Consider the following 25,834-nt stretch of genomic DNA (forward strand, 5'->3'; position numbering starts at 1 on the left):
ATCATGCTCAGTATATAATTAGGAGGCGTGGTCCAGGAAAGGGGGGTGCTCGGGACAGGTGCGACGTCAGTCAGCAGGTGGTGAGCAGTTCTATTGTGCATCACCTGCTTTGCATATTCTATTATTGTTGTTGTTATCATTGTTATTATTACTGTTCTACTTTGTTTTATTTCCATTATTAAACTGCTATTATCCCAACCCACGAGTTTTCCTACTTGTGCCCTCCCGATTCTCTCCCCCATCCTACCGGGGGGGCGGGGTGAGCGAGCAGCTGTGTGGTGTCTAGTTGCTGGCTAGGGTTAAACCACGACACAAGTGTACTGAAAAAAATTATAGTAGAACATAAAAAAAACCTACACTGGATCATTTAAATATTACCCATGTTCTACCTTGAGGAATACTCAAACATTTTCTTACAATGGAAACATAACGAAGAGAATGGCTTCACAACCACTCCCACTCACCATCACAGAGAATCTCTCTTTTCAGTCAGATAACACACCCGCAGAAACTACAATTGCTTACAAGGAAAAGCAATACTAAGAAAGTACTGTCTTTAATATGGGAATTGTACAGTCTTTATGATAAAAAGCCTCAAGAACTTTCACGCCTACTTCAGTCAAGCTTTAAACTTGTTCTGTTCCTCTCCCCCCCTTCTTTCACTCACCACTGTACATGCTTCTTAGCTATTGGCTTGTTCTTTCCCCAAATATACAACCCAAACATCTGCCTGCCGTACCACACATCCATCTTGCTTTCTCTTGGTCTCATAAGTAAGGGTCACCCCATTAGCTTCATGATTCAAAGTTTCTAATTTCTCTCCTGTTGGCATACACAGGAAGTATCCAAAATATACCACAATATGTTCCCCTTCCAGTCTCGCATCATTTTTACATGCCTCAGACCTATTTCTCAACATAAAGTGCCTAAACATTCCTCCCTAACAGTACATGAACACAAGGAAAGTAGTAAAAACAAATGACAAAACAACTTTACATATACCAATAAAGACTTTAAGAGCCATCACTGACCTATGGATCACAGTTGATGCAATCACAGAATAACTTATGTGGGAAGGGACTTCTGAAGGTTTCTGGTCTAACCCCCTACTCAAAGTAGGGCCAGTGAGAGCAGACTGCACAGGGCCTTGTCCAGTTGAGGTTTGAATACCTCCAAGGATGAAGATATCGCAACCTCTCCAGGACCCTGTTCCAGCATTTAACCACCCTCATGGGGGAAAAAGGTTTTTCCTTTTATCTAATCAGGATTTCCCATGTTCCAACTCATTGCCCATTTCCTCTTGTCCTATCCCTGCATGCCTCTGAGAAGAGACTGGCTCCATCTTCTCTACTCCCTCCCATTAGGTAGTTTTAGACAGCAATGAGATCTCCCCGAGCCTTCTCTTCAAGAGATCTGGGTTTGTTCAGCCTCTCTTCACATATCACATGCTCCAGTCCCCAACTATCTTGGTGGCCCCTGCTAGACTCACTCCAATATGTCATAGAATCATAGAATGGTTTGGGATGGAAGGGACCTTTAAAGGTCATCTAGTCCAACCCCCCTGCAATGAGCAGGGACATCTTCAACTAGGTCAGGTTGCTCAGAGCCCCGTCCAACCTGACCTTGAATGCTTCCAGGGATGGGGCATCTACCACCTCTCTGGGCAACCTGTTCCAGTGTTTCACCACCCTCATCGTGAAAAATTTCTTCCTTATATCTAGTCTGAATCTACCCTCTTTCAGTTTAAAACCATTCCCCCTTGTCCTGTCGCAACAGGCCCTGCTAAAAAGTCTGTCCCCATCTTTCTTATAAGCCCCCTTTAAGTACTGAAAGGCCGCAATAAGGTCTCCCCGAAGCCTTCTCTTCTCCAGGCTGAACAACCCCAACTCTCTCAGCCTTTCTTCAGAGGAGAGGCGTTCCATCCCCCTGATCATCTTCGTGGCCCTCCTCTGGACCCGCTCCAACAGGTCCACGTCTTTCTTGTGCTGAGGGTTCCAGAGCTCGTTCCAGTACTCCAGGTGGGGTCTCACCAGAGCAGAGTAGAGGGGCAGAATCACCTCCCTCGACCTGCTGGCCACACTTCTTTTGATGCAGCTCAGGATACGGTTGGCCTTCTGGGCTGCGAGCGCACATTGCCTGATCATGTCCAGCTTTTCATCCACCAGTATATCCCCAAGTCCTTCTCGGCAGGGCTGCTCTCAATCCCTTCATCCCCCAGCCTGTATTGATACCGGGGGCTGCCCTGACCCAGGTGCAGGACCTTGCACTTGGCCTTGTTGAACCTCATGAGGTTCACACGGGCCCACTTCTCGAGCTTGTCCAGGTCCCTCTGGATGGCATCCCATCCCTCAGGCATGTCAACCGCACCACGTGTCCATGTCAGTCTTGTACTAGGGAGCCCAGAACTGGACACACAAGATCACACCTGGAGTCCCAAGTGCTGAATAGAAGCAAAGATTCTCTTCCCTCGACCTGCTATTACACTCTTGCTAACACAGCCCAGTATTTGGTTGGCCTTCACTACAAAGGCATACTGCTGTCTCATATTCAACTTGTCCACCAGGACCCTCATGTCCTTTTCTGCAAAGCTGCTTTCTAGTCAGTTGGTGCTCAGCCTGAACTGGTGTGGTGTGTTATACCTCCCCAGGTGCAGGATTTGGCATTTGTCCTTGTTGAACTGCACGAGGTGCCTGCCAGCCCATTTCTCCAGCCTGTTGAGGTCCCTCTGAATAACAGCCCAGCCTTATAACATATTGACCGCTCCCCACAATTTGGTCTTATCTGCAAACTTGCAGAGAGTGGACAAAGTTGCATTATCCAGTTGTTAATAGACATTAAACAGTATTGGCCCCAATATCCATCTCTAGAAGATACCACTAGTAATTGGCCACCAGTTGGACTTTGCACTGCTGATCACAACCCTCCGAGTCCAGCAGTCCAGCTAATTTTCCACCCACCTTATCATCCACTTCACCAAATTTGTGAGGTATGGAGACCACATCAAAAGCCTTTCTAAAGTCAACATCCACTGTTTTCCCCCTTGTCCACACAGCCAGTCATCGCAGAGAGGGCAATCAGGCACAATTTACCCTTGGTAAACCCATGCTGGCTGCTCGCAATCACCTTCTTGCACTTCTTCTCAGACATGACTTCCAGGAGGATTTATTCCTTAACTTTTCCAAGGACTGAGGCAAGGCTAACCAGCCTGTAGTTTCCCAGATCCTCCTCCTTGAAAATGGGAATAATCTTTGCCTTCTCTCCCCCCCCCAACCGAGTCATCAGGAACCTCTCCCAATCACTATGGCCTTTCAAAGATGACAGAGTAGGCTCACAATAACATGAGCCAGTTCTCTCAGCACCTTCAGATGCATCCCATCTGGTCCCATGGACTTGTGAATCTGCAATTGGCTTAAGTGGTCCCTAACTTAATCTTTGTCTTTGTCTATTGTGGGCAATACTTCACTCCCACAGACTGTCACTAGGCTCTGAGACCTGAGAGGCCAGAAGGCAGACCTTACCAGTGAAAACCAAGGCAAAGTGGCATCTAGTACCTAAGTACCTCAGCCTTTTACCATGTTCATTGAGGAGAAAACTGGGCCTTTTGCTGCCAGTGTAACCCTTCCTGCTGTCCTCCACATCCCTCTCTAATTGCAACTCCAGCTGATCTCAGGCTTTCCTAACCATCCCTGCATGCTCAGACAACATCCTGGGCTCCCCACAGCTCTATAAAAACTCTTGATACACTCAAGATCACCCTAGCATTATCATTGGCGCCCACATGCATGAGCAAAAAGGGATAATATTCCAAGGGCCAGATAAGTCTTTGCTCTTTCTGCAACTGCCCTAATCCAAGCCCCTGATAAGCAACAAGCCTCCCAAGAATGCAAGTCAGGCTGGTGGATGGGTGCCTCAGTCCCCCACAGGAGGCCTCCAACTATCATCACCCACCACTTCCTCTTGGTGAAGAATCTTTCATAATTCAGTTTTTCACTACAAATTAACACTTAAGTGAAACCGCTATGCTTTTTTAATTAAGAGTATGTGTGAAAACCCATCCTCTGAAAATAAAAATCTGATCCACAACAAAAACATTATGCAGCTTCATTTTTAGTCTAATGCAGCTAGAAGGAGAGACATCACTGACTACAGTTGGGAAAAAGCAAATTCATAATTCTGTCAACACCAGATAGCAATGGATCAACATACTGTAGAGAACAAATAAGAAATACAAGTTTATCAGCCTCACTATTACAGTGCCATACAATCCAAATCATATTAGGAAATTTCATGACAAGAAGAGAGAATTCACTTTTGTTTCTGCAAAACAGAAGAATCGCATGCAATTTAAAAGAAAAATTCATCTATTTCTGCATGTCTAGAAACTGAAAACACATTAAGACCATTACTTAGAGCATTTATTTTTATTTGGGGACAATGACTCCAAAGTAGTTCCCTTAAAACAGTCACTGTGGTTTTATGCTCAACATAAACCCCTTTCAAAAGGCTTAGTACAGAATCCCAAATTTAGTAATTGACTTACTGAACAAGACACATACACACCAAGTTTTAAAAATTAGAACATTAAACTTGAAACCAAAAAGCTTTTTCCTAAATTTAAGTGATTCTATGCTACAGAGATGTTTTCCTTTATTTGCTGAACTAGCTTTCTGAAAATACAAACTTTATTATACTATTATGTTGAAATATATGATGCAACATTGTATTTAATAAATCACTGCATCAACACACATGCATCCCACTCCATAGATTGAGACACAAGCAAAGAGAGCATCAAAATCCAGGTCTCGTGATTCCTAATTATATACTCAGACTCCAAGGTGCAACTACAAAAAGAAAAGGCACAAAATAGTATAATATTATTTAATAGTATTTTAACAGGCTGAGGGGGGGATGTCAACTATATTAACACAAGTTTGACAAATCTTCACCAGGATAATTATGATTTCAGTGACCTGTCTATTAGAAAATAAAAGCTTACAAAATGCTTGAGAATTAGGAGATTTTAAATAAAGCTAGAAGCCTAGAGACAGCTACTCTGTCAATTACACCTTTTATATGATGCAGAGTCACATTCAGAAAAACCACAATTGATTATCTAAGATTCCCCTTGATCTTTAAGTCAGTATATTTTAGTCTTGTTCACTTATTCAGAGAAACAAGTTTTTTGATCTAATATTTAGCTAAAGGAATTGGATGACAACTGAGATACAGTCAGCACTTCAGACTTAAAAAGTCTGCTAGGTGGCAAAATAAGACCCAGTAGTTCTGATAAATAACAGGAGAGAATGTAGATTTGATTGAAGCTCACAACTGAACAATAAATAGCAGTATGGTAAAAACTGCCTGTAGAAGCTAAGATATGAAAACATTATTATCTCTGGACTATGTTAATGTCATGAAACAGGAAAAGCATGAGTCTCTGATCTGCATATAAAAGGTAAGAAGAAAGACAATGCTGTAAGTTAGTTCAAAAGAAAGGTCCAGTGCTCTCTTGCTGCAAGCATAGTATGTTTTTACATGTATTGACCACTAAAGTAGAAAGGAAATTAGATGCTCAGGAAGAAAACCTAGATAAATAAAGGGAGAGGACACGCTGAAAATACAGAAAAAAACATGAGGTAACAATACAAAAGTATCTTGGGGAAAGAGATAGATGACAGCTGAAACACTGAAGAGCAAACAGCTCCAACTTTAAATTTCGAAGAACTAGTCTATAAGCCCTATCTTCTTTTCTATTGAGCTTCACTCAAATGCCATTCAAAAGGGTCATTTTTGCTCAGTACATTTATGAGCAATCTGAAATTGTCAGATGCCTGTGAGGAAATGCCCACCCTCACATGAAATGCACCTCCAGTATTTAGCACCTTCTTTAAAAACATAAGATGCACATAAGATGTTGTCCTGATTCCAGCTGGGACAGAGTTAACTTTCTTCCCAGTAGCCTGGGGGGTGTGCTGTGTTTTGGGTTTAGTGTGAAAGGAGCATTGATGGCCCATTGATGCTTTGGCTGTTGCTGGGTGATGCTTGCACCGGGAGGGGGGAGCACAGCCCGGGTGGTGGACCCAGCTGGCCAATGGGGTATTCTATACCATGTGACATCATGCTCAGTATAAAAACCAGGTGTGGGGGGGGGCTCGCCCCCCGTTCGTGACACGCGGTCGGCGGTTGGTGAGCGGTTGTGTTGTGCATTGCGTGTTTTGTGTATTCTGTTATTGTTGTTATTCTCATTGTTATTATTACTGTTCTACTAAGTTTTATTTCAATTATTAAACTGTTTTTATCTCAACCCGGGAGCTTTCCTACTTGTGCCCTCCCGATTCTCTCCCTCATCCCACCGGGGGGGGTGATCGAGTGGCTGCGTGGGGTTTATTTTTGCTGGCTGGGGTTTAAACCACGACAGTCCTTTTTGGCACCCAACGTGGGGCAGTGAAGGGTTGAGATAACGACAGATTATTTAGAGCATATTAAGGAATTTATATCTGGTAACATATTAATTTGTTCTGCACCATGCTCTTGTTTTTACTGTACATGTTAAAAATTGGAGTTGGGTTTTGTAGTCTGCTGTGCTCTGCCGTGATTAATGATGTTTTGCCTGGGAGATTTGTTACTAAAACGCTGGCATTGGGGGTTATTTGGTATTTGGGATTCGTAATGAAGCCGTTTCTGCATTTCGGGTACCACCTCATGGAGACCATTAGCAATTATACCTTTTCCTCTGAGAGATTTTTTATGGAGGAAATAGAGAATGGCACCCTCGCTACCTTCCTCTATGATGTCGTCTCCTTTGTTAAAATAACCTGCCAGTACCTTGAACATCCCTGGGTAGTTAAGATACATCTCTTGGTACTCCTTGGGAATATTGTTGTGGTTTTATCCAAAGTTAGTAAGCAATTTAAGAATGTCATCCAGAGATCTGCCCCAAGGCTGGACAGTTATGAGTGGCAGGGCGAGTGGGATAGCATGGGCAAATGCCTAGGGAGATGGGCACCCCCAGTGTTCTGGAACTTTACCCCTGAACAAGTGCAGAACCCTGAAAAATTAGTACAATATTTGGAAGAAGTATGCTGTCACCCTGGCCATTCTAAGGAGACGCAAATTACTACAATGTGCTGGGGCCTGGCCCACGCCTACCGAGCCCTGTTTAACACCACTCAGAACCCCCAAGGGGAAGTAAACGTCTCTGCAGCTGATGACAAAGCAACAGGCCCTGCGGCTACCGCACCCCCCATAGCAGGCACGGCAGCTACTCTGCCCCCTGCGACAGAGAACCAACCCATGCCGGTATCAGTCGCCCCTATACAAAAAAGAAAATGCACAAGAAAATCAGCTCGTCTAGTAAAGGATGAAGATGAACCAGGGCCATCATGAGAACAGGAGGAGGAAGAGGCAGAACCCGTAAATGAGATGGTGACCACCCGATCCCTATCTCTGGGTGAGCTGCGAGATATGCGAAAAGACTTCAGTCCTCGTCCAGGCGAGCACATTGTCACATGGCTGCTCCGATGCTGGGATAACGGGGCCAGTAGCCTGGAATTAGAGGGTAGGGAAGCCAAGGAGCTGGGATCCCTTGCTAGGGAAGGGGGCATTGACAAAGCGATTGGAAAAGGGGCACAAGCCCTCAGCCTCTGGAGGTGACTCCTGTCAGGTGTGAAGGAAAGGTATCACTTCAAGGAAGATGTTATATGCCACCCAGGCAAGTGGACCACCATGGAGAGAGGTATCCAGTACCTGAGAGAATTAGCCGTGCTGGAAGTGATTTATGATGACCTGAACAATGAGCAGTTATCCAAAGACCCAGATGAAGTCAAATGCACGCGACCCATGTGGCGGAAGTTTGTACGGAGCGCACCAGCGTCACATGCAAACTCATTGCCAATAATGACCTGGAAAGATGGAGAGGAACAAACGGTGGATGAACTGGCTGGCTAACTCCGGCAATATGAAGAAAGTCTCTCTTCCTCCCTACGGGCCTGTGTCTCTGCTGTGGAGAAACTGTCTCAGGAGGTCCAGCAACTCAAAGAGGATATGTCCTGCTCCCCACCTGAACGGGCCAGTGTCTCAGCCATTAGGAGCAAGCGTCCCTCTGCTCAAGAGAGGAGACATCGTGGGTACACACCCCAGGGCACCCTGTGGTTTTACCTGCGTGACCATGGAGAGGACATGAGGCAGTGGGATGGAAAACCTACCTCAGTCCTACAGGCACGGGTACGTGAGTTGCAAGGGAAAACAACCACAAAAGGGGGTCTTCCAGGAAAACTGCTGCTCCACTCTCCAGTGAGTTCCCCAGACAGAGTAGAAGGGCTGATTCCACTTCCGACCTTAATAAAGGGGCTTCTGACTCATACTTACAAGAAGTGGGTAGCGAATATGATGACCAGGACTAGAGGGGCCCTGCCTCCAGCCAGGTGGAGGAAAGGGACAACCGGGTTTACTGGACTGTGTGGATTCGATGGCCTGGCACATCAGACCCACAGGAGTATAAGGCTCTCGTAGACACCGGTGCACAGTGTACCCTGATGCCATCAAGCTATAAAGGGGCAGAACCCATTTGTATTTCTGCAGTGACAGGGGGATCCCAAGAGTTAACTGTATTGGAGGCCGAAGTGAGCCTAACCGGGAATGAGTGGCAGAAGCACCCCATTGTGACTGGCCCAGAGGCTCCGTGCATCCTTGGCATAGACTACCTCAGGAGAGGGTATTTCAAGGACCCAAAAGGGTACCAGTGGGCTTTTGGTATAGCTGCCCTGGAGACGGAGGAAATTAAACAGCTGTCCACCTTGCCCGGTCTCTCAGAGGATCCTTCTGTTGTGGGGTTGCTGAAGGTCCAAGAACAACAGGTACCAATTGCTACCACAACAGTGCACCAGAGGCAATACCACACCAACCGAGACTCCCTGATCCCCATCCATGAGCTGATTTGTCGACTGGAGAGCCAAGGAGTGATCAGCAAGACTTGCTCACCCTTCAACAGTCCCATATGGCCAGTGCGAAAGTCCAATGGAGAGTGGAGACTAACAGTAGACTACCGTGGCCTGAACGAAGTCACGCCGCCACTGAGTGCTGCCGTGACGGACATGCTGGAACTCCAATACGAACTGGAATCAAAGGCAGCCAAGTGGTACACCACCACTGATATCGCTAATGCGTTCTTCTCCATCCCTTTGGCGGCAGAGTGCAGGCCACAGTTTGCTTTCACTTGGAGGGGCATCCAGTACACCTGGAACCGACTGCCCCAGGGGTGGAAACACAGCCCTACCATTTGCCATGGACTGATCCACACCGCACTGGAACAGGGTGAGGCTCCAGAACACCTGCAGTACATTGATGGCATCATCGTGTGGGGCAACACAGCAGAAGTAGTTCTTGAGAAAGGGGAGAGAATAGTCCAAATCCTTCTGAAGGCCGGCTTTGCAATAAAACGAAGTAAGGTCAAGGGACCTGCACAGGAGATCCAGTTTTTTAGGAATAAAATGGCAAGATGGACGTCGTCAGATCCCAACGGATGTGATCAATAAAATAACAGCCATGTCCCCACCAACTAACAAAAAGGAAACGCAACCTTTCTTAGGCGTTGAGGGCTTTTGGAGAATGCATATTCCAAATTACAGTCAGATCGTAAGCCCTCTCTATCACGTGACCCGGAAGAAGAACGACTTCAAATGGGGCCCTGAGCAACGACAAGCATTTGAACAAATTAAACAGGAGATAGTTCAGGCAGTAGCCCTTGGGCCAGTCCGGGCAGGACAAGATGTGAAGAATGTGCTCTACACCGCAGCCGGGGAGAATGGTCCTACCTGGAGCCTCTGGCAGAAAGCACCAGGGGAGACTCGAGGTCGACCCTTAGGGTTCTGGAGTCGGGGATACAGAGGATCCGAGGCCCCCTACACTCCAACTGAGAAGGAGATATTGGCAGCATATGAAGGGGTTCGAGCTGCTTCGGAAGTGGTTGGTACTGAAGCCCAGCTCCTCCTGGCACCCCGACTGCCGGTGCTGGGCTGGATGTTCAAAGGGAGGGTCCCCTCTACACATCATGCGACTGATGCCACGTGGAGTAAGTGGGTCGTGCTGATCACACAACGGGCCCGAATAGGAAACCCCAGTCGCCCAGGAATCTTGGAAGTGATCACGAACTGGCCAGAAGGCTAAGATTTTGGAATATCCCCAGAGGAGGAGGTGACGCGTGCTGAAGAGGCCCCACTGTATAACAAACTACCAGAAAATGAGAAGCAATATGCCCTGTTCACTGATGGGTCCTGTCGCCTTGAGGGAAAACATCGGAGGTGGAAAGCTGCTGTATGGAGTCCTATACGCCAAGTTGCAGAAACTGCTGAAGGAGAAGGTGAATCGAGCCAGTTTGCAGAGGTGAAAGCCATCCAGCTGGCCTTGGACATTGCTGAACGAGAAAAATGGCCAGTACTTTGTCTTTATACTGACTCATGGATGGTGGCAAATGCCCTGTGGGGGTGGTTGCAGCAGTGGAAGCAGAACAACTGGCAGCGCAGAGGTAAACCCATCTGGGCTGCCACGTTGTGGCAAGATATTGCTGCCCGGGTAGAGAACCTGACTGTAAAAGTACGTCACGTAGATGCTCACGTACCCAAGAGTCGGGCCAGTGAAGAGCACCAAAACAACCAGCAGGTGGACCAGGCTGCCAAGATCGAAGTAGCTCAGGTAGATCTGGACTGGCAACATAAGGGTGAATTATTTATAGCTCGGTGGGCCCATGATACTTCAGGCCACCAAGGGAGAGATGCAACATATAGATGGGCTCGTGATCGAGGGGTGGACTTGACCATGGACACTATTGCACAAGTTATCCATGAATGTGAAACATGTGCTGCAATCAAGCAAGCCAAGCGAGTAAAGCCTCTTTGGTATGGAGGACGATGGTTGAAATACAAATATGGGGAGGCCTGGCAGATTGATTATATCACACTCCCACAAACCCGGCACGGCAAGCGCTATGTGCTCACCATGGTGGAAGCAACCACCGGATGGCTGGAAACATACCCTGTGCCCCATGCCACTGCCAGGAACACCATCCTGGGCCTTGAAAAGCAAGTCCTATGGCGACATGGTACCCTAGAAAGAATTGAGTCAGACAACGGGACTCATTTCCGAAACACCCTCATAGACACCTGGGCCAAAGAGCACGGCCTTGAGCGGGTCTATCACATCCCATAACATTCACCAGCCTCTGGGAAAATCGAACGATACAACGGGCTGCTAAAGACAACACTGAGGGCAATGGGCGGTGGGACATTCAAGCATTGGGACACACATTTAGCAAAAGCCACCTGGTTAGTCAACACCAGGGGATCTGTCAATCGAGCTGGCCCTGCCCAATCAAGACTCTTATGTACTGTAGAGGGGGATAAAGTCCCTGTCGTGCATATGAGAAATATGCTGGGGAAGACAGTCTGGGTTACTCCTGCCTCTGGCAAGGGAAAACCCATCCGTGGGATTGCTTTTGCTCAGGGACCTGGGTGCACTTGGTGGGTGATGAGAAAGGATGGGCAAGTCCGGTGTGTACCTCAAGGGGATTTAATTTTGGGTGAAAATAGCCAATGAACTGAATTGTACGATGTTAGTTATTACACAGTACTGTATGTCATCACTTCTATGGTTACCATATGCCATATTAACAGTATTACAGTAAGAATCACCCAGATCAATGTAGGATGAACTCCGATGAAACTGAGCAAGGTGCAACAATGATAGAACCGGACGAGCGCCCAGAACTGGCCTCCGCATGCAAGAGCCCAACACCACACACCATCTCTCCTGCCCTGCAAGACTGTTATGACAGGTGGAACCCAAAGTCATGGACTAAATGAACTCAATGGACGTTTTAGAGGGATGGCCCATGGACTAAGGGAATGATATCTCTGTGTGTATACGTATGAAAAGGCAGGGAAAAGTAGCGGTGACTAATTGGAATGTATGGGAAAATGTGAGACCTGGGCATGATGTAGATGGTATAGAATAAGGGGTGGATATTGTCCTGGTTCCAGCTGGGACAGGGTTAACTTTCTTCCCAGTAGCCTGGGGGGTGTGCTGTGTTTTGGGTTGGGTGTGAAAGGAACATTGATGGCCCATTGATGCTTTGGCTGTTGCTGGGTGATGCTTGCACCGGGGAGGGGGGAGCACAGCCGGGGTGGTGGACCCAGCTGGCCAATGGGGTATTCTATACCATGTGACATCATGCTCAGTATAAAAACCAGGTGTGGGGGGGGGCTCGCCCCCCGTTCGTGACACAGGGTCAGTGAGCGGTTGTGTTGTGCATTGCCTGCTTTGTGTATTCTGTTATTGTTGTTGTTCTCATTGTTATTATTACTGTTCTACTTAGTTTTATTTCAATTATTAAACTGTTTTTATCTCAACCCGGGAGCTTTCCTACTTGTGCCCTCCCGATTCTCTCCCCCATCCCACCGTGGGGGGGTGATCGAGCGGCTGCGTGGCATTTATTTTTGCTGGCTGGGTTTAAACCACGACAGATGTCAATGGCTCAATGTCCAAGTGGAAACCAGCAATAAGAGTGGTGTCCCTCAGGGGTCCATACTGGGACTAATACTGTTTAATATCTTCATCAGTGACATAGACAGTGGGATTGAGTGCACGCTCAGCAAGTTTGCAGATGACACCAAGCTGAGTGGTGCAGTTGATATGCTAGAGGGTATACTGGTGGATGAAAAATTGGACGTGAGCTGGCAACGTGTGCTTGCAACCCAGAAAGCCAATCATATCCTGGGCTGCATCAGAAGAAGCGTGGCCAGCAGGTTGAGGGAGGCGATTCTGCCCCTCTACTCTGCTCTGGTGAGACCCCACCTGGAGTACTGCATCCAGCTCTGGGGCCCCCAGTACAAGACAGACATGGACCACAAAAGTGGTCAGACGGCTGGAACACTTCTCCTATGAAGAAAGGCTGAGTTGGGGTAGACCTTATTGCGGCCTTTCAATACTTAAAGGGGGCTTATAAGAAAGACAGAGAAAGACTTTTTACCAGGGCCTGTAGTGACAGGACAAGGGGCAATGGTTTTATACTGAAAGAGGGTAGATTTAGATTGGACATAAGGAAGAAATTTTTTACGATGAGGGTGGTGAGACACTGGAACAGATTACCCAGAGAAGTTGGAAGGTTGCCCCATCCCTGGAAGTGTTCAAGGTCAGGTTGGAGGGGGCTTTGAGCAACCTGATCTAGTGAAAGATGTCCCTGCTCATGTCAGGGGGGTTGGACTAGATGACCTTTAAGGGTCCCTTCCAACCCAAACCATTCTTTGATTTGATGCTGCACATAAGATGGTCTCACCCATGTGCTGTATTCTCAAGTTTCCTTTTAAGAATGCACATCACAAATGTACAACTATCACCCTATTGTTTTACCACATCAAGACAGCACAGTTCTCTAGTCTAGGATATTATGTACACACATACATGAGCTTGATATTCCATCAATTCATTTCAGAGCAATTTTTAACAAGGTGGCATTTGGGGGGCGCTCTAGCCTATAGAGTAAGTGTACCTGTAGCACAGAACTTCCATATTCCTAGTACTACTTTAAACAAACTTATTTTCACATCTTTTATGAGCTCTCTCTATATAGAGAGTTAGCCCACCCTGGCTCCTTCAGGAGATCCTAAGGATGAATTGATCTCCTTCTACGTTCTGCCACACACGCCACAGCAGTCACCACCTTACAGCACTGGCAATGTTGCTTTGCAGAACACTAATTCAGAAGCAGCTCAGCACCTCATACCAGCCTCTTGACAATACCAACAGATGTCCAAAACTTTTTTAATCCTGCATTAGCCTGTCAAAGAAAAGAGAGGTATGATACAGCAAAGGCCCTAGTGTAGCAGCTGTAATATTGACCACAGAATATATTTTACAAAAATAGCTCGAGCTTTTTCAAGTTATGAACAGGTCTGCTTTTCTTCTGCACCATTTGCAGAGGCCTTAGAACAACCACAGGTAGAAAACAAAAGTATTCTCAACCCTATTGTTTATACACAACTTCTCTAGCCTCCTGAACTTCTAATTTTTTTTTGCTTGAACTATATAAATCTAATAATTCAAAGGTATTGCCTCATTTTAACCAAAAGAAACTAAAGCAGCATAGACTACTATAACTGCATCATACAGCTGAGATCCAAGTCCTTAGTGCCACAAAAAAGAACGCAGGCAACTTCTTGCAGTCTAGAGAGGTTTAACGCATTATCCTACATAGTTTAAAAAAATTCCATTGTCTTCAAAAGCATTAGTTAACAAAAAGAACATTTGAGGAAAGGGAAAATGTGTTTGGAGCAAGTTTAACATGAAATTCAATGCAAGCATCACAAACAGAAGCCATTAGCTGCTGATCTGATGCAGTTGCTCGGAAAACATCCATTGTGGCATCCCTCCAAGCCAGAATTGAGAGTTCTGTACCCCCAACCAATTATTATTTCAAAGTTGTTTTTAATTCCTGAATAGACTGTCATATTTTTACATATGATTCTCAACAATCCTATCAGAGATGAGCTCCTTATTCAGCTTTTTGGTCACACTGCTTAAATCGTTCCTGCTTCCAGGATACAAGAAACAAAAGAGTAACTAAGCTCTATATTACAAGGAACCAGTTACTGGAAAGCCATGATTCTCCATTATGTAAAAGACTGAATAATTTACTTTTCTCACACCATTACAGACTATAAAACATGCCCATATATGTGAAAACACCATTTAAATATGATTTCTTTAATATGCCGCCATGCATTAAGCCTAATAACTTGTGCTCTGCAGATCCCTTGTTCCTTCAGACAGCTATCTGGAATAACATCTATAGCAACACCTACCACTAGTAGTTTGACCCATGATGGTCACAGAACTACTCTAAGAACATCCTTTACTTATAAAGCACTCTTCTATAAGAATGTTCCATATTGCTTTTTCAGTTCCTCACACCAAGTCTTCCTTATCCTGGAAGTTTTTTTTTTATACTGTTGGGTCCTGCCTACCAAATAGTCTGGCAGTTTGTAGGCCTTATACCAAGAGACCCGAAAGAGAACATTTTGCAGATCATTGCATCTATTCTGCTTTCAGTATCCAAAAACGCAGGGCAAAAAGCTTTTAATCCTTAGAGGTCTCTGAAGTTGAAGATAACCAAGGGAGAAGAGTGCTTGGAAGCATATCTTAAGCCTCTAGGAGTCAACTGATACCACCCAGCTTCAAATTCAACTTAATAAATCTGCAATTGATTTAATGAATATAACTTACAATTACAAGTCTATAAGATGAAAGATGGTCATGGTTTACAGCAGGAGTAAGAGTCTGAGGATGAGCCTTCTATCTGTACAGCAATCAAGTCAACTTACACTTGTTGATATTTTCATCTTACGTGGGCAATACATACAATAGGAGGGGACAGGGACAGAATTAAAATGTATATAAGGTAGTTCACATGATCTTAAGAGTTGGGGGGTGTGTTTTAAAAGCTTAAACTGCAAAGAGTTGTGTTCTCTATGGCTTACTTTGGCAAAGCTTTGGTGCCCTTCTTAAAGGGCATCTTGAATTTTTCTTTCAGACACCTACCTTTCCATAGTCAAATTTAGAATGAAATCTGCTGTAAATGAATCTGTTGTCTGGCTACAAGGACTTTTTAATAATCATAGAAGTCCAGCTGACAAAGGCTTATCTATATTGAGACTCCCAGAAATTTCAAGATCCACCCAAGCAAAAAATTTTCTAAAATACAACCAGCGTACACAGAAGTATATAAATTATGCAATAAATGTGTAGCAAATAAATCTGAACACTATTTTTAATAATTTTTTTTCCCAGCAAAGGTTGAAATTACTGACAGGTACACAATGAGCCCTTCTACTAATATCTCCTAATACATTTCCAACCTTGAGAAACTCCTATGATCCACTGCTTCTGGGGCTGGGATACTTGAGATAGGTATCCAGACATCACTAATAAAGCAGTTTAGAGCATGACTATCCAGTTGGATACCTTCAAGACACTTATGTCCAGACCCCAAATAATACTGAAGGCTTTCTAGCACACTTGCACATGCCCATATATTTATTCACAGAGGCTACCACCAATTTCCTGCCACACTACCATGAATCTGTAGAGCAACTCAAATGTTTTGCGGAGGTAGAGAAGACAGCTTCAGTTTAAACAACAAACCTAGTCACTTTTCAAAGTACCTTGAGGGTTTTATTCATGCTCAAAAAGGGCTCCAACCTTGAACCAAAGACTGCAAAAGATATGAGTCAAGCAACTGCTTGTACTCGCTTCTGAGATTCAGTTCTGAATTCTATGAATGAAGAGCACTTATGAAAGCGATAAGAAAAGTTGAAGGCACTTCTATGAGGGAAAAACAATATTTTAACTTTGCAGAGACCTCACTCACTTTTAGGCTCTAGACAGTTGTCGAGCTTACGCAAAATAAAGCTTCATGAAATAGCTCAAAACCAAGAAATTCATTTACACATACTGGAAACCAGTGAAACTACTGAGCACGTCACTATACTCTGCACTGAAAGAAATTCAAAATTATCTTATTTCATTGTTACTTTATCACAGCATTATCATTAACTTTGAAACAAACATGTGGTGGTGGGTTAACCTCAGCTGGCTACCAGATAGCCACCCAGACACTCTCACTCTCCCTCCTCAAGAGGGCAGGGGGTGGTGGGGGGGGGTAGAATAGGATGGAAAAGCTCATGGGTAGAGATAAAGATAGGGAGATCACTTACCAATTATTGTCACAGGCGAAAAAGACTCTACTTGGGGAAAATTAATTTAATTTATTGCCAATTAAAGTAGGATGGCAAGAAACAAACCCAAAAAACTAAAACACCTTCCCTTCCCTCCCTTCCCCCGTCCCCCCTTCTTCCCAGGCTCAACTTCACTCCTTCATTCCCAACTCTTCTACTTCCTCCCCCCAAACCAAGAGGCACAGGAGGGATGTGGAATTGGGGTTTGCAGTAAGTTCATAACAGTTTGTCTCTGCCGCTCTGTCCTGGTTTCAGCTGGGATAGAGTTAATTTTCCTCCTAGTAGCTGGTATAGTACTGTGTTTTGGATTTAAGATGAGAATAATGTTGACAACACACTGATGTTTTAGTGTAAGTACTGCTCAGCAACAACTAAGTCAAGGACTTTTCAGCTTCTCATACTGCCCTGCCAGCGAGGAGGCTGGAGGTGCACAAGAAGCTGGGAGGGGACACAGCCAGGACAGCTGACCCAAAATGGCCAAAGGGATATTCCATACCATATGGCATCATACTGAACAAAAAAAAAAAATATGGGGGGAGTTGGCCAGGGGGGGTGCGGCCACTGCTCGGGAACTGGCTGGGCATCAGTCAGCGGGTGGTGAGCAATTGCATTGTGCATCACTTAGTTTGTATATTCTTTTATCATTATTATTATTTTCCCTTCCTTTTCTGTCCTATTAAATTGTCTTAATTGTCTTTATCTCAACCCACGAGTTTTACCTTCCCCCCCCCCTATTCTCTCCCCCATCCCACTGGGCGGGGGAGTGAGCGAACGGCTGTGTGGTGTTTAGCTGCCCGCCGGGTTAAACCACAACACGCTCCTTCTCCTCACACTTTTCCCCTGCTCCAGCACAGGTCCTCTCCACGGACTACAGTCCTTCAGGAAAAGACTACTCCAGCATGGGGTCCTCTCCATGGGCCGCAGTTTCCACCACTAGCCTGCTCCTGCACCAGATCCTCTCCACAGGCCAGTTTCCTCCTGGAGCCTGCTCCATTGTGGTCCTCTCCACGGGCCACAGGTCCCATCACTGGCCTGCTCCCACTCCTCTCCATAGGCTACAGGGAAATATACCTGCTATAGCACCCAGAGCACCTCCTCCCCCTACTTTTTTTCTGACCTTGCTGTCTGCAAGATTGTTTCTTATACTTCTACTCCCCTCCCCCCTTTCTTACACATACTGCTGTACAGCATTTTTACCCTTTCTTAAATTTGTTTTCACAGAGGTGCCATCAGCTTCAATGACTGGCTCAGCTTTGGCCAGCAGCGAGTCCTTTGCAGAGCCAGCTAGAACCAGCTCTGTCCAGCACATGGGCAGCCCCATGTCTCTTCTCACGGAGGCCACCCCTGCAGCCCCCCACCACCACAACCTTACCACGTAAACCCAATACATGTGAATAACATTAAGGATCATATTTACATAAGAACATAGGAATTAGCATGAGTTCAGATCAGAGATTCAGCTGACTATTCATGGAAAGTTGTAAGAACATCACAGAATATCAGACATTAGATTCTCTACAGCAACCTTTTAGTCTCAAATAGTTAAGAGACATGAAATACGAAGTTTGAGATAGAATCCAAAGTTTTAATCCTTCAAACAGAAACCAGGTGGTATAACTTTTTCACAGAAAAAGTATTGCACAGTCTAGTTACACAGTGTGAAAAAAGCACTTCTGTTAATCAGTTTTGAATCATCAGCCTCTTAATTGTATAACCTCCTGTTCTTGTATTATAAAAAAACACTTATAGGCACTCTTCATCTATATTTAAGCTATTCATTCTTTTTAGATTCTCTTTGTCAACCTAGAAGATAGATTTTTTTCAGTCTCTATTCATGCCATAGTCCTTTGTCTCCCCCCTCCCCCCCCAGTCACATCACTTCTTGAGTTCTTTGGAAGGGATTCAAGCTGCATACAATAGTTTATAACACTGTTATACTGAAATCTGACAATGCTGCCTGAATTTAACTGTTTGTTGGTCTTCTCCTTACGACTCATTTTCACAGCCTTTAACTACCACATTTGTCCACCTAGTTGAAGTTCCCTAGGCCAAGAATGCATTTTGTTTGGAAGTTTAAGCCAAAACATTTCTAAGAACTAAAATAGGAGAAAAGCCACTAATTTGCAGGTATTAGAATTGCAGCTGTGAATGCCCAAAATTTTCAGTTGGGCCTTTATGAAACAAGAAACACACAGATAGCAGCCACCTGTAAACTCTTGTCCAAGTGATTTGCCTAGCATTTCCCAAGAACTCCATAGAAGAGGCAGGAATGAATCCAGCTTTCCACAACAAAATTCAACTATCAACATCACAAAAATACTTTCCTTCTACAATGCCTCATCTCCTTGTTTACTGTCCACCTCCAAAAAAAGAACAAGGGTCCTCCCCTACATACAATGGCCTCCTTCTCTATACACCCTTGACAAGGCAGGGTACAACAGAGAAGATAATATGTGGCTATGTAATTTCACAGTGCACGTACTCAAAGAGGGCTGAATTAGGTTTTTCTGCGCAAGCTAGTTCTGGCACATCCCAACTCCCGAGTGCTCAACTTGACAACCTTGCTGTTCTGAGCAGCTTCTTGAATGCAGTAATATTTTTCACATCTTACCAACAAACACAGTAGCAGTAAAAACAGAAGCATGATTATCTACAGTGATACCCCACAACCTTTCCCAAGTTGATACCACTGAAGTAGACACTTTAAGGTACCTGAAGAGTTAATTTCTCCCTATTGCTTTTCCTTTTAACACAAGTTAATTTCACTCATCTTGTGCTGCTCATGCACTGAGCTTATTTAGCTCTTTCTAAAGTTCCTTGGAAGACCTTCTAGTCACCACTACCTCAAATAACTGTCTTATTTGCAAACATTTCTATCCCACTATTCCCTTCCCCCACATCCTCCACTCTGGATAATTTTTAAAGTTCTATACCAGTTCCATTTCTGAAGGTATTAAACAGTCAACGGCAAAAGGCCAATGGCTGAATTCTACTCTCTCTTTTTCTGTCTCCCAACCAACTTCTGATCCACAACATGACTTAATTTCTTGCCACAAAGCAAAGAAAATTGTCAAGAGACCCTGATGAAAAGTAAGCTTATACCTCTATCAGATACTTATTTAGAGCCCTGAGACATTGGAATTCCAAGTTCTCCAGCATTTATCTTCTCAAATACATCCTTTCCCATCACAAAACTGATTCTGGCAAGAACAAGCCATTTTGACAAAAATACACAGCAGAGATACAATTTATTAACATGATTGAAACTCAGTTTTCTCCTATATCTTATCCTTGCAAAAAACAACTTCCATCAACTTACAGATTGAGAACTCTCAGCCAACCACAGACCCTACATCAAGGCAACTTATTCTAACCTTATAACTAATATAAAATTAACACTTAAAACACATTAAATGGGGAATAAAAGAAAAACATTAAGAAAACTCAAGACAAACCAGGTTCCTATAAAAAAAAAAAAAATCTATCACAAAGCACAACTGTTGCTGCAGCTTTATATCTTTTCAGTTTTGACGGGGTTTTTCCTTCTTCATATAAGATGATATTTATGTCAACAATGTAACATTACCATCAACAGTTTATTAGAAGATAACTATTTTCATTTTTAAAAACATGCAACTTCAAAGAACATTGATATACCAGTTTCCAATTTTTAACAAAACCACACTTAACGTTATTTCCATACTTCGATTTCTGCTGATGAATAGAAAGACTGAGAAAAACATTATTCCCCATGCTACAAACAAAACCTAACATCCACTAGAAAAACCTCAAAACATAACCTCTATCAATCAGAAACACATTTTTTAAAAAAACTGTTTTGATAATTCTTCTCCTTTATTAAAACATCGCAACACTGAACAACACATCATACCACTTTTGTAGCTTTAACCAGTGCAATCTAACAAGTCACATCCTACTACCAGTGCTTTAAATTGCATACCATGGATATCTATCACAGCAGCAGTTTACAGAGTACTTTCTCCAACAAAGCCACAAACAAAAACTTTTTATTAACCCTTATTTTACTCACTGTTGTTAGCATTTGCCTCATTATCTGCATAGGATGCAGATAATGCAACAACCCCCCCTTGGGGGGGGGGGAGGAAATACCACACACAAAAAAAACAACAACAACAACAACAACAACCACCCAACACACACACCAAAAAACCACACACCACCAAAAAACAAACACAAAACCACATCTTAATCAGAAAAGAACCAAGAGGATTTGGTACCTTTACTAGAAAAAAAAAAAGTGTTAGATTCAGGCAAGACTGGTCTTAGATAGGCAAGCACACACACTAACAAAATGCTGTAGCTATACACTGAATAGCCATCATACTTACTCTAGTTCAGTATAAAGCTACCAACCCTTCATCTAGAAGTCAATATTATTACTCCCAAACATTGAAGTCTTCTAGCACATTGCTTTCAAAACATTAAGATTAAATAAAGATATCTCCATTCCTTTTAAAAAGATTATTCTCACAGCTCTAGGAGAATCAAAATTATGTATGGAGACAGGTGCTAAATTTAGTTCCTAACAGAGGAAAAAATTATCCTTTCAAGATACAATGCAGAACTTCTACAGAATATTTTATACTAGTGCAACTACCGGTAAGAAGAGGTAGAAAACCAAGCAAGTTTCTTTACAAATATCACACACAACTTCTCTCTACATGAATTCCCTTCTTTCATTTTTCTCTCCATTCTTCTCACTTTTTTTTTATTAATCCTTAACTATCCACTTCACTTACCCATAGCAAAACAAAACAAACAAACAAAAAAAAAACCACAAACAGAAGAACAAGGTCAAACACACAAAATAATTGTATGATGACCTCTCTACAAAAGCTGCTACTACATCGGCATGTTTCCTCTTTTAAAATACAAAACTAAAAAAGAATATATTACTTCTCAACCTGCCAAAGCTACTAAAATACAAACTACACCTGAACAAGGCCATGAAGACTGCATAAACTCTTTCTCCCAATCCCAACACCACAGCCAATTACGTGCATGAGTTCCTTCTACACCTGCCACGCAACCCCCCCCACCTTCATTATACCAAAGCAGACCACACCCCAATCCACTTACCCTGGATGCCAGGCCACCCTCCTTGCATCACCTCCCCGTGCCTCATGCCCCACAGTCCCTTCTCCTCCCTACTCTAAGAAACCTGGGGGTACTTCCCCTCACAGGGAGCATATCATGCCAAGCTTGCCTCCCCTTCCCCTCCTGCACCCCTTCTCATCATGCCATTCACAACTCCCAGGACACATCAGCAAGCCACCCTGACACACACCTCCCACCCCGCCACACACCTCTCACCCCCCTTACACCTTCCTCCTTTCCCCCAAAACAGATTCCTCCAGGCCCACCTCTCAGGCCCATCCTTCAAACAGTGAAGTAAGAGGAGTGAAAATAAACAGCTCTCCTGTCTCCTCCCCTCTATTATCTGCCTCGGACACACTCCTTGTCCGGGGGGAGGCAAGGCCCGAGTCGCAGGCTAGTGAGGGGTGACAGAGACCAGACCCCCTTCAAGCTGCAGCAGGCCCTTCAACCTCAGCAAGCACGGGCCTGACGTGTGTGCTTAGTGGCGATAGAAAAGGGACTCGGGGCCTACCCGTAATGGACACGGCCGCCACCTCCCTTCCCGCGACACTGCAAAGCGAGGCCTGACCGCCGCCTTCCTCCTCCCACCATGGCCACTTTCCGCGACAGACTCCACAGGCCCCGCTCTCAGCGACGGCGGCGCCGCCATGTTGACCCACCTCACACGGCGGCATGCGAGGCCCTAACGCCGTACAGGGCTCAAGGACATCTCTTCCCCGCCCCCATCCCCGCGGCCTCGGGTCTCTCACCTTCATGTCGGGACATCCTAATTTTGAGGCTGCAGCCCAGGCCTGTCCCTAGGCTCCCGCTGGGCTGCTCAGGCGTCGCTTTAGCCTAGGTCCCTCCCGCCTTACGCACTGACCCCCAAACGCGAAGCGAACAAGCAACAAAAAGGGGAAAGAAATGGGGGGGGGGGTGAAGCAAAGAGATATCTGTTCCAACGGCCCCGGCCGGCCAGCCGGCCTGCCTGCCTGCCTGCCTGCCTCACTCTCTCCCTCCCTCCCTCAGGGGGGGCGGATCCACCAGCAATGACTTCCCAGGCGCCGCGATACAGTGAATCTTAGGCCCCTCTTCCTCTTCCGCCGCTTTAATCTACACCCCCCTTCCTGAGTCCCCACCTCTGTTCCCTCTTCTATTGTTACTGACTCCTTCTTGCACCCCTCAGCTCTTTCCCGTCCTAGGCTCAAGGTCTCCCAGTTTCTTTCCTTCTCCACCTGTTTTGGTTTTTTTAATTCTTTCTCTCTTTTTTTCTTCATTCCTTCTCTGTCCAATAGCCGCTGCTACTGCACACAACAAGGAAGAGGAAATACACAGCCAATGGAAAGGAGGATCGGCACCACCCAACGCAGGGAAAGCCGCGGGTTTGAGCGTAGCTTACATGTACTGGATAGGGCTCTCCCCTTCTTCCTCCAAACTAGGAAATACCGCTGTCTCCAGACATTCACCAGAGGCACAGCCTCCTCCACCATTTCGGCCTCTGACAACTGCCCGCGTGCCGTGGGAGGCAGGGAGAAGAGTCATCCCGCTCGCTCCTGTTGTAGAACACACTACTGTAGCGGTGGGGCTGCGCCTTTGCGGGTGCACGGAGATCTCCGCCCTTGTCCCCTAGTAAGGACGCCAGAGAGCGAGGAATGGCAGCAACCCGAAAGCAGCCTTGAGGAGGGGGACAAGTTCAGCGAGGTGGTTCGCGGTACTTCCCATTCTCTCTCCTTTCCAGTGTGGCTTGCAAAACCCTCTCTGTAATTCGGGGAGGTGTAGCGAGCAGTAATGAATCTGGCACATGCCCTGATGCTTCCTGCCCCGTCCTGGCTGCCTGACTCCTGCAATGCTGAGGGTACTCGGGTAACTTCTTAATCAGCCGAGAAAGGTAAATGCCAGCCTGCCTGCAACAGGTGCCATATTGCACACGTGTGGGTTTTACCTAGTCTTGATAATTCTCAGTGTTTCTGCTTAGGCTGCGAAGTGAGGTGAAAAGAGGGCGACCTTATGGCCACGGTAACATGCTGATTTGTCATAGATGAACTAAGCCATTTTAGTGGGATTTTCACATACTTTTCTGTGCATTTTTTTTTCCATTCTGCCTCTTACTAGTGTTAGGCTCCAAAGGATAGGGATGTGTGTTTCAGAATGGGGAGGGGGAGCTCCAAACCTTGCACAGCCCCTGACTGCTGCAGGAGCTTTCCCATAAGAGGTCTAAGATAGCAGCAGCATGCCTGATTACTGTGACAGACGTGTCCCGAGAAGTAAGAGCCACATAGTTGGGAAGGGGGTAGGCAGAACCTTATAAAGAACGATGAAAAAGCAAAAAGTTTGTGAATTGCAGAATTTTATTTGCTTTCCCTGCAACTTTTTGTCTTTTGCGAAAAGACATTAGTCTAGAGAAGAAATTGTAAAGGTAAAACACCTATCATGTGAGGGGAGAGGGAGATGGGGGGAGGGGGGAAGAATGGATCGGATGGGAGAGGGGTGGTAGGGGGAAGGGAGGGGGGAAGGGGGAGATGGGGAAAATGGGGAGGGGGAAAGGAAGTGAGAGGGAGGTATGGGGAGGGGAGAAGAAGGGAGAGTAGGGAGGAGGGGAGGGGAGGGAGAGGGGAGGAGGTACAGGGGCGTGGGGTTGAAGGGAAGGGGAAGAGGGGAAAGTAGGGAGAGGGGGTTGTGGGGGAGGGGGAAAGGAGAAGGGGGTTGGGGGTAAGGGGGAGGGAGTGTGGGGAGGTGGAAAGAGGGAGGGGTGGGGGAGAGAGCAGAAGGGGATTGGGGGGATAGGGATTCGGGAGTAGAGAGGGAGGAGGGTGTTTTGCACCAGGAGGTGCTGGTTCATGATGATCACGGTAAGAAAGGCGCTTAGACTCTGTAACGTATCATTAAAACTGCTATTTATTAGCGCTAACACTATAAAGAAGGAGAGGATAGTATAGATAATGTTACATCCCTTCAGAAGCTGTGAACCCCGAGTTGTGCAGCATTGAATGGGCCTCTGATGAGGGTGCAGCACACCATGCAAACCCTGTCTGTAGAAAGGGTTACCCCATTTTGGTCATTTGAGCTCTTATAGGGATTTCTTACAAGAAAACAACTCTGTTCATTTCTACTGTCAAACAGAAAGGATGTTTACGTGAGAACTCACTGCTTTACTTTTAGATCAAGGCAAGGAAATGCAGGGGGTGTAATCACTGATACCAGGTGGGAGCTGCCTGCAGGCTCCTCTGTTACAATGAGCTGGCTAAGTTTATCCTGTGGCTAAGTGATATGTGCAGCATAATGCAGGCCTGGGCTTACTTAGGTTAATTGTTGTGTGAATCACTAACTCCTCGATGTACAATTGTCTTCTAGTTAGGATCACTACATCACCATGCACACGTTCTTTTGAAATTGGCATTTTGCTCTGGGTTTCCATTTTAGAGGACAGTGTTGCCTGTGTCTTGCAACACAGCACAAAGCCCAAAGGCTGCCCCAGTAATACTACATGGCTGTTCTGGTTTAACCTCAGCCGGCAACTAAGCACCACACAGCCGCTCGCTCACTCCCCCACAGTGGGATGGGGGAGAGAATTGGAAGGGTAAAAATGAGAAAATTTGTGAGTTGAGATAAAAACAGTTTAATAATTGGAATAAAATAATAATAATAAATTGTAATGAAAAGGAAAAATAACAAAGAGAGAGAAATAAAACCCAAGAAAGACAAGTGATGCAAATGAAAACAATTGCTCACCACCAACCGACCGATGCCCAGCCAGTCCCCGAGCAGCGCCCCCCCACCAACCTTTCCCCTAGTTTTATTGCTGAGCATGACGTCATATGGTATGGAATATCCCTTTGGTCAGTTGGGGTCAGCTGTCCCAGCTGTGTCCCCTCCCAACTTCTTGTGCACCCCCAGCCTACTCGCTGGTGGGGTGGTGTGAGAAGCAGAAA

At 45.4% G+C, this 25,834-nt stretch overlaps 1 protein-coding gene across 3 annotated transcripts in view; it reads right to left on the reverse strand.

Moving 5' to 3' along the window:
• Positions 1-23,626, reverse strand: part of LOC142074828 (E3 ubiquitin-protein ligase KCMF1) — a 96,965-nt gene extending 73,339 nt beyond the window's left edge. The window contains exon 1 of one of the 3 annotated variants that reach the window (XM_075135714.1): positions 23,305-23,626. In XM_075135714.1, the coding sequence (XP_074991815.1) occupies positions 23,305-23,395 (91 nt within the window). In that variant the 5' untranslated portion in view covers positions 23,396-23,626. The other 2 variants (XM_075135715.1, XM_075135718.1) reach the window with 2 other exon arrangements.
• Positions 23,627-25,834: the final 2,208 nt, after the last annotated feature.

This window comes from Calonectris borealis, chromosome W, assembly GCF_964195595.1.
Source record: "Calonectris borealis chromosome W, bCalBor7.hap1.2, whole genome shotgun sequence".
NCBI lineage: Eukaryota > Metazoa > Chordata > Aves > Procellariiformes > Procellariidae > Calonectris > Calonectris borealis.